Genomic DNA, 9,608 nt, shown 5'->3' on the forward strand with positions numbered 1-9,608 from the left:
TGAGTGCAGTGAGACAGGTGCTCAGTGACACACAGGTGAGTGCAGTGAGACAGGTGCTCAGGAACACACAGGTGAGTGCAGTGAGACAGGTGCTCAGTGACACACAGGTGAGTGCAGTGAGACAGGTGCTCAGGAACACACAGGTGAGTGCAGTGAGACAGGTGCTCAGTAAAACACAGGTGAGTGCAGTGAGACAGGTGCTCAGGAACACACAGGTGAGTGCAGTGAGACAGGTGCTCAGTGACACAGGTGAGTGCAGTGAGACAGGTGCTCAGTAACACACAGGTGAGTGCAGTGAGACAGGTGCTCAGTGACACACAGGTGGGTGCAGTGAGACAGGTGCTCAGTGACACACAGGTGAGTATAGGGAGATAGTTCCTTAGGAACACACACACTCGCTCACTGATACACATACACACACACGTACTCTCGCACACACACACACACACACACACACCCACGGTCTGAAAGCCAGCCTGTCTGTCTCTCCTCAGGGCCTTGGCGACTTCAGTGTTCACTCAGTGGAGATCGACATGCAGGGCATCTCCCTGCTGCAGCCGGCCCAGAGCAGTGAGCCCGGCCTGACTCCGCCCCCCTGAAGCCCTCCTTGTAATCATCCAATCATCTTACTGCGATCACAGGACCTCCTCGCCGTTCTCATCTTTTTTTAACCAGAGCGGCAAGGTGTCAGGAAACACCAGAGACCCTTATTATAAAGAGCACAGAGATCACTCACTCACACATCATTGGGCTCCTTATGCAAAGTGACCGGGCCCAGCTTGACTGCCCATTGGCTGCATCATTGGGGCACATTCATTTAGAAAGCAATCACTGGTTAGCTGCCCTTTTCCCTCAGTTCCTGTATGCCTGTAATGTAAGTTCATACTTCACTTTCACATTGAACCCAACTGACAGTTTGCAGTCACTGGACCTCTAACACGTTTCTGTGTCCAGAACTGGGTGAAGAGGAAAGGGGCTTTCCTGTTTTCAGCTCCGTCTGCTTGGATTGGATTACAGAAAAACTCTGAAATTCCATACTTTCACAACCACGAATGAGTTCACAGCTCAAGTCACAGATGTTTTTTGGGAACGCGCTGGGACAGTGTCTTTCTGTAGAGTATGTGGTGTTCTAAGTAACTTCCCTTTTTTTCCCCCCACAGCAAACCTCTCATTCCCTTCCTTTTTTACCCCCCCCATCCCCCCATCCAGTCTCCTCTCCTGCATCCTAAACACATCCCCCCATCCAGCAGTCTGATCGCTGCCACTTCTTTATCCGTCCCTGTACCAGGAGCCGTGGCGCGACGACTTTACCCGTCCCCATGGCAGGAGCCCTGGTGCAACGTCTTTTTGCTTCCCCATTGAGCCCAGTGCCCTGTGCTGGGGTTCCGGTCTCACCGTGTTGACTGTTGGTGCCTTGCTCTGCCTTGCTGCCAGGGTCTCCTCTGGCCTTACTGAAGGCTTCGTACGTAGGCTGACCAGATGTCCTTTTTTTACCCCCCAGACATCTCTTTGATTTGGAACCAAAAAAATACAGCCAGGTGGAATCTTGAATTCCTAAATATTTAGTTAGGTTGTCCTTGTTCCATACACTGTATATAAACAAACAGCCTGGTATTACAGTGTGTTTATAACACCACCCTGCGAATCTGGTGTACGTTAGTTGAGAAATCACCAAGTGCTACTTTTGATACATTAAATTGTGCACTTTATAAACCTACCATGTAGCTTGGCTCTCTTTTGCATTTCCTGGTACGTATTCATGATCACTACAGACAGAAACACAAATGAAAACAACTGATTAAGGTCAATATTGCTATTCATTTATTTTGTGAGAACACATACAAAAAAATCAAATCCAGAGGCATCTGAATGTGTGTTTTTAATACGGTTTTTGAGCTGGAAAGTTTGGCGATGGCGGTGATGAGGAATGTTTGTGCAGTCAGACCTGCGTCAGTTCCTCACACCGAGAGGATGTGACTCAGGCGGCCATCACATCCATGTGCGTCACGCCCAGGTTACTGAGCCGAGTCTGTGAGTGTGTGTGTGTGTGTGTACGTATGTTGGTGTCTATGTGAGTGTGTGAGTGTGAGTACCTGTTAGTGCGTGTGTGTGTGTTCATTAATTGCTCAGTGCAGAGGGATGACACTCCTGGCTGCAGTAGCTGTGGGGCAGGGGCTACTTGCTGGGGCAGTAGCTGTGGGGCAGGGGCGACTTGCTGGGGCAGTAGCTGTGGGGCAGGGGCTACTTGCTGGGGCAGTAGCTGTGGGGCAGGGGCTACTTGCTGGGGCAGTAGCTGTGGGGCAGGGGCTACTTGCTGGGGCAGTAGCTGTGGGGCAGGGCACTTGCTGGGGCAGTAGCTTGGGCAGGGCTGTGGGGCAGGGCGACTTGTGGGGCAGGGGCTACGCTGTGGCTGGCACCTAGACTGCTGGGACCCCAGTCCTAGTGGGCCAGGGCTCTCTGCTCAGTACTGTGGGGCAGGGTACTTGCTGGGGCAGTAGCTCTGGGGCAGGGCGACTTGCTGGGGCAGTAGCTGTGGGGCAGGGGCGACTTGCTGGGGCAGTAGCTGTGGGGCAGGGGCTACTTGCTGGGGCAGTAGCTGTGGGGCAGGGGCTACTTGCTGGGGCAGTAGCTGTGGGGCAGGGGCTACTTGCTGGGGCAGTAGCTCTGGGGCAGGGGCGACTTGCTGGGGCAGTAGCTGTGGGGCAGGGGCGACTTGCTGGGGCAGTAGCTGTGGGGCAGGGGCTACTTGCTGGGGCAGTAGCTGTGGGGCAGGGGCTACTTGCTGGCCACCATAGACAGCTGGTCCCGTATCCGCCCCAGTCCATCCAGCATGGTGTCCAGGGTCTCTCTGCTCAGCTCCACCGTCACCGCGGAAACCGAGTCTCCGCCCCCCAGGGCCAGGGGGTCCTGAACCTGCAGTGCGCGAGGTACAGGAAGATGGAGGTCAAAGGTCACACGCTGAAGGCAGAGGTCAGGGGTGACACTGACACTGCGGAAGGCCCAGGGGCCGTACCAGGGGCCGTACCTTCATGTGCACCAGGCAGGTAGGCACTGCCATGCGGCTCACTGAGTCTGAAGCAGTCTTCATGTCTACCCTCCAGTCCATATCCACCAGCTGGGGCAGCGAAACTAAGGGCAAACAGACAGACAGACAGACAGACAGACAGACAGGCAGACAGGCAGACAGACGCACACACACACACCACGCATACAGATTTTAACCTCATCGGGTACCACAGATATATATATATACACCAAGAGCTAATTGTCAGGGATGCTTTAAGACTTCTTTACATTTTTATTCTCAGAAAACAGATTTCCAGTTTGTCCTGAAGCACGTGCTGCAGTCACGACGACATGGACGACTGGAGCAGTGTTCAAACGGTATGGATTACAACAGCGAATGTCGTCCATGTTAACACACACACACACACACACCACGAAATTCCCCAAATTTGTGACTAGGCAGCTAAGGGTGTTGGCAGCAGGGAGACAAATTATTCATTTTATGGCTTAAAATGGAGGGAAAAAAAATTGAGGACCTGAGTGGATTGCGCAGATTAATACGTTTGTCACCTTATTCTTTGAGATGCTTTGTCACCTAAGCGTCTTTGAGTTCTTGAAAAGCGCTATATAAAATACATTTATTATTATTCTGCCAGTAGCCCAGCTAGACGCACGCAGAAACACACGTGACAGAGGGGTAGGTTCCTGGCAACACTGCTGTCACTGTCCCTCTCAGAGCAGGTTAATGTGCGCTTTTGATCGTAACACAACAGGGAAGAGGTCTTACTTTGACTGGAAAGGGCATCATTTCTCCATGTTGGGCTGATAAAAAGACAAGATTTACCATAAGCTGGAGGCATTGGATTAATAACCAGGATACAAGCATTGTAAATGGCGATAATCTTGTGCCTGTGGCTACCTATATTCAGCAGTGTGGATGGGGATATGTAGTTCTGTGGGTGGGGTTCAGTTAAGTTCTTAGACAATTCAGTGGGTTCATGGTTACAGATTGGGGAACTGTTCTGTTTTGTTATAATTTGTGTGTTCATGAGTGAAGCCTGTAAGTTTATGAATGAGTTAGGATTTGTAGTGGTCAAGTATGGGCAGGGATTGTGGCATCATGTTTGGGTGGGATTTGTAGTTTTACGGGTCATACCTGTGCTCCAGCAGGATCTTTGTGAGGAGGTTTTTCAGGCTGGTGTGGAAGGTGTCAGGGAAGAGGCGTGTGATCTGCTCTGGGCCTGTCAGGCCGTGAAAGAGCACGTGATGAGAGAGCGTGTGCAGAGCCCTCAGCAGCTGGGAGAGAGAGAGAGAGCCAAACACAAGGGGTTCCCTTCACTTCATCAGCGACCGCAGCATCCAACATGAACCCCAACATAGAACGGGCCCTAGCTGCTCTCAGTGACTTGCTAGTTTCGACCAATCATCTGGTTTTGCTGTAGGATCTAAAATCTTGATCGGTTCTGTGATTGACAGCATGCGGCAGCTCCACCAAAATTAAAGCCCCATGAAGCCTTATTTTTCACATTAAAAAAACCATGAAGCAAGATACCAGTTGTCATTCACACACCCCCCCCCCCCCCCAAAAAAAAATAATACACTCCCCCAAATACAAAGCAGTCTCATGGTAACATTTATGCCTGTAACATCTAGGCCTATACGTTGAACACAAAAGTGCACTTAGACTACGGTGGGTGGAGGTCCTGCCCTTCCCAGCATGCCTACCTGCTGGGCTTCGCTGGCGGACACGGACAGCGTCCCCGCGGCGCTCTCGGCGAGCTGCCGAGATTCCGGCGCTCCGGACGGGAAGCTGTCCTGGCACAGCTGCCGCACGGCATCCTTAGAAGGCGCCTGGAACGGGAACAGCACCGACAGGAAGCAGAGGACAGGAAACGGTCACGACCTCTGGGCAGCGGACAGGTCTTGGACCACATTCTGCTAACCCCTTAGGTTCGACTAAGGTCACCTTTGCTGGTGGATTTGAACCCCCCAGTTTAGATCTCTGTGAGATTACTGACAGACGTTCTACACCTTGTTGCTCGAATCACAGTCCTCGAGGGCCAATTGTACCCCTCCTTTACCTGGGAGTCAGATGTGAAGACAAGCTGGCCATTCAGTTGCACTAATTGTTCAGTTAATTGCCTGGGAGAAAAACAAAACCAGGACCAGATTTGGATTGGAGGGCCAGATTTCAGTACCAATGTTCGAGACTAATTGTTGAGCGGGTGGTAGAATCTTGAGGTTTAAATTTCAAGATATGGTTGTTGCCAAATGACCAATTGCTGGTGCTAAATGAGCTAACTGGCTGTATACACCAACACTGATTCACTTGTAAATTAAATCACAGTAAAATGTTTCATACAGAGAGCACAAGAACAGTATTTGGCTGTCGTTCATGCGCCTATCAAGAAATGTTTCTAAAATGTCAGATGGCGTAAATGATAGGGATAAGTAATCAAGGCCAGACGTTGCCATGGGAATCAGAAACCTATACGGCCCTCCTTGCCCAGAGTAAAACACTGCAAAAAAAAAGGATACTAACGTCACTGCTCTTTAGCCATCACTTGTCAGAGCAACCCTAAAATCAAGGTATTCTTTTATTTCCAATAACAATTATTTAAACGAGTTTGTTCCTAATACGTTATAGACTACGTCAGATAAATAATACATTGCGTTTCTGCACATAATGGATTTCATCCATATGTAATGGTGTAAGTTAGCTGTTTCGCCACCACAGAACAACACACTTTATTTCATCTGCATTAAATAGAGTAATGAGCAGCGAACGTATCCTCAAGTTCACTAACAAAAACAGCAAGTTATTTTATAAGCACGTTACAGTTCATCTGGCATCGCAAAAAAGCCCCACAAATCATGTAGGTAGCTACCTTCAAAAGCAACTGTAATGAAGCGAAATGTTCCTCCGGTATCGTGTCCATTTTGGCTCATGTGATATGATATCACGTGATATGTGACGCTCAGTATGTTCTGGGAAATGCAGTCCGAGCAGTATTAGACGTCGCAGTTGCTCGATAAATACAATTTCATAGACGAACCACGTAAATGGTAAAATGCAATTAAATTGCCGTAAGGAAAAAAATAAAACACCCGCCCAAATTCGCCACAATTAGAGAATATGAAACAGAAACATATCAAAATTTTTTGTAAAAGTTACGCTTTTTATCTTGCAATTTAAGACTGAGACTTCACGAGAAAAGGCACTGTTCTGCTCTTTTCCAGTTTTCCCAGCGAAGAATGCACTTCTAAAATTAGCTTCGCGTTTCCTCCATGGAAGTGCTACATTAATAACCAAACGAAGGTAACCCTATTGTTTCTAATCCCCTGTTCCCTCTGCGCGGCCCCAATTCTTTCCCCCCCGGACAGTCCGCTTTTATTTGGCTACAACCGGGCAAATCGGGGGACAGCGAATCGTCATTCATGTGAAACCATTACACTTGCAAAGCAGATAATCTTCCACGTGTGTTAACAAGGCCATTTTAAAAATTATCTATAAGGTTATTCATAATTTTGTATAAATTGTGTTACTACTAGCCTACTACTACTACTACTACTACTAATAATAATAATAACAACAACAATAATAATAACAAAATAGCAACAGCAATAATCATCGATGAAAATAAGGGAGCCAGTACTTGCAGCGGGAGCGTATCTATGTTCCCAGGGTCCTAAGTTCTACTGCACCTGCCGAAACGTTGTGAACAGTTTTTCATAATTTCTTGGAAAATATTATTATTATTGAGGACTCCTGAGCATAGCTAAGCCATTTGTTTGCTGATAGACCTAGCTGACATCAGTTCCTTTTCGGCATCCACACTTTGCTTACGCCATCACTCTGATAAAAGTCAATCTTGGCCTCATCCTGTCCCCAAGACCATTCTCCAGAACTCTGCAGGCCCTTTTTGGTATTTCTTAGCAAACTGTAACCTGGCCATCCTGTTTTTGTGGCTAACTAGTGGATTGCATCATTCGGTGTAGCCTTTGCAGTTCTTCTGGTAGTGAAGTCTTCTGCTGACAGTAATCACTGATACACCCACGCCTGCCTCCTGAAGAGTGTTTCTGATCTGTTGGGCAGATGTTTGGTTTTTTTCTTCATTTTGATGAGAATTCTTCAGTTGTCAACTGTGGAGGTCTTGCTTAACCTACCAGGCCCTTGGCAATTACTTAGCTCACCTGTACTCTCTTTTTAATGATGTTCCAAACAGTTGATTTTGGTAAGGCTAAGTTTTGGCCTACGTCTCAATTTATGTCTTATTTCTCAGCTTCATAATGGCTTCCTTGACTTTAATTGGCACAACTCTGGTCCTCTCATTGACAAACGTCAATCACAGACTACAAAGGCAATTAAAAGCCTAGAATCAAGACTAGATACTGAAAGCTCTCTTATACCTGCACTAAGGAAGCAATTAAAAACACCCAACTAATCAGAAGCACATTTGTCCCAAACATTATGGTCCCCTGAAATGGGGAGACAATGCGTAAAAAGTGCTGTAATTTCTACATGGTGAAACCAAGTGTATCCCTTAATAAAAGCTGAGAATCTGCACATTAACCACATGTCAATTGTCTGATCAAAAATTTAAAATTGTGCAAAAACAGAGCCAAAACAAGAAAAGAAGGAAAAAAAAGTCTTTGTCCCAAACATTATGGAGCTTACTGTAAGGAGTACCGCAGTATTACACAAGTGTAGCAGTGATATGGGAAAAATTTTGCTTTTGTTAGCAGTGGCAGATTGTGATTTGGAAGACCAAAACCACCGGATTACTTCAGTTCGTGTCATTAAAAGGGCACGAAAAGAGGAAATAAAATAAAAAAGACTGACATAAGTTTTGAGAGGTTTTATTTTTGCAACAACAACACAAAACCGTCCGCCTTGTCATTAGCACTCAGCGTGTGAGCTAGGCTGCCAAAATACTGTATGGGGAACTGTTAGGCCCCACTAGTTCCTTCTTATTAATCTGAAACCTCCCCACAGGCACCAGCTTGTTGATCCGAACGTTGAACGTGCCTGATACCTGAAATTTCTCACGATCGCTGGGTCATGTGATCACACTGACATTCCTGCCTATGCTCCCCTGTCCTTCTTGAACTCAGAACTGGAACGTGATCTTTTACTTTAGTACCATGGTGTCACGCAGGCTTTTTTAGCTACTTCGGATGACGGGTCTCTAGGATTCTTGCTGTACTTCATTACATTAGGCATTAGCAGATCTTTCCGACCTTCACACTTATACATCGTATCCATTATACAGCTGGATATATACTGAACGTTCATTTATTCCTTTACCTTGCTCATGTGTACAACATGCTTTTACCGGAATCGAACTGGACCTTTCGTTACAAGCACCAGTTTTTACGATGTTACACTCGTCAGATTCTTTGTAGGTGCTCTATCTGTGAATAGGAGATATTGTCCTTGACCCCCTACATGTACGTATGCTAATTGATCAGCCCTGATGCTAAGCTATCTTTGCCTTGTTTTTATTACATCTACCCTTGACTACTGCTTTGTGGCCTGTGTGCTAAGACAGGGCTTGCAAATGCCAATATTTTAGATGTTAACAGGCATAGTTTTCATTTGACACAGGAAGCCTGCCATTAGGGGAAATATGGATAGTGATCTTTGCTCTTAGTGCACAGCGTGATGCTAATGTGCACAGCCTGATGCTAACATGCACAGCTTGATGCTAACATGCACAGCCTGATGCTAACATTGTAAGCCTGATGTATACATGCATTTGATCTAACGGCAAGCAGGATGCTAACATGCATTGCCTGATGCTAACGTGCATTGCCTGATGCTAGCATGCATAGTGGCTTGACAGGGACTACTAATTGAGTTATTATGGCTTTGATTGATTTAATTCAGCTGTTTTTAGAAACATAGGTTGCTGTGAATGTCACTGTTGACCCTGTGTGGCCTTCCATTCTGAAGAGGCAGCATTGCTGCTGTACACATTATCTTTAGTCTTGCCCTGTCGCTGTGCAACCCACGCTGGTGCCTTACCCACGCTGACGCAAGGTCTGTTGCAGGCTATTGGTGGGAAAAGATCATTCTACCACAGCTGTGAATAGCCACAAGCGTGTGTTGAATGTCACACTGTGGGGGTGGTGAAGTTCTTTTTGAGAATCCTGTCACCTGTAAAACGGTTTTTTTTTCTACTTCTGTGTTCCTGTGAGTGCTGAGAATAGTATAAATACATTGACCACTGGTATTGTACCGGAAAACCAGAAACCTGTTATCATGTTACATTATTCTGCTAAGAAACAAGTCGTCAGTATTATTTAATGAAGCAGAACTAGAAATTATACTCGCGGTTTCATCACTGTTATTTACGTACAAGCAAGTAAACTATAGGCTATAGACAGATAAATAAAACGTAGGATACAGTTGTTTTGCTGCCGGTAATACTGCACTTTCACAAAATACCCCCCCCCCAGCCCCAGCCCCCAGCCCCCAGCCCCCAGCCCAGCCCACCACCAACCACACACACACACACACACACACACACACACGCACCATCTCAGAAGCCGCACCATCTCAGAAGCACGTGCTCATGAATATTTAAATAGGGATATCC

The 9,608-nt window shown here is 46.9% G+C and overlaps 1 protein-coding gene and 1 long non-coding RNA gene across 2 annotated transcripts; one reads left to right on the forward strand and one right to left on the reverse strand.

Moving 5' to 3' along the window:
• Positions 1-317: 317 nt before the first annotated feature.
• On the forward strand, positions 318-1,717 carry LOC135241505 (uncharacterized). The gene is made up of 2 exons (XR_010326010.1): positions 318-357; positions 495-1,717. It is a non-coding gene; the product is annotated as an uncharacterized LOC135241505 (long non-coding RNA).
• A 901-nt stretch (positions 1,718-2,618) lies between these two features.
• On the reverse strand, positions 2,619-6,056 carry commd9 (COMM domain containing 9). Its single transcript, XM_064313047.1, has 6 exons — positions 5,895-6,056; positions 4,732-4,857; positions 4,163-4,302; positions 3,794-3,828; positions 3,026-3,129; positions 2,619-2,913 (listed from the first exon to the last, which is right to left on the reverse strand). The coding sequence occupies exons 1-6, from the start codon at positions 5,943-5,945 to the stop codon at positions 2,776-2,778; spliced, it is 594 nt and encodes a 197-aa protein (XP_064169117.1). The 5' UTR covers positions 5,946-6,056; the 3' UTR covers positions 2,619-2,775.
• Positions 6,057-9,608: the final 3,552 nt, after the last annotated feature.

This window comes from Anguilla rostrata, chromosome 16, assembly GCF_018555375.3.
Source record: "Anguilla rostrata isolate EN2019 chromosome 16, ASM1855537v3, whole genome shotgun sequence".
Lineage (NCBI taxonomy): Eukaryota > Metazoa > Chordata > Actinopteri > Anguilliformes > Anguillidae > Anguilla > Anguilla rostrata.

What these genes read in the sequence shown, in the direction of transcription:
- commd9 (XM_064313047.1), bottom strand. Translation starts at nt 5,945, where the DNA reads ATGGACACGATACCGGAGGAACATTTCGCTTCATTACAGTTGCTTTTG. An exon ending in CCGCCAGCGAAGCCCAGCAG is followed by an intron (nt 4,303 to 4,731) that starts GTAGGCATGCTG and finishes TCTCTCTCCCAG; the next exon opens with CTGCTGAGGGCTCTGCACAC. An exon ending in CCTGCCTGGTGCACATGAAG is followed by an intron (nt 2,914 to 3,025) that starts GTACGGCCCCTG and finishes CGCGCACTGCAG; the next exon opens with GTTCAGGACCCCCTGGCCCT.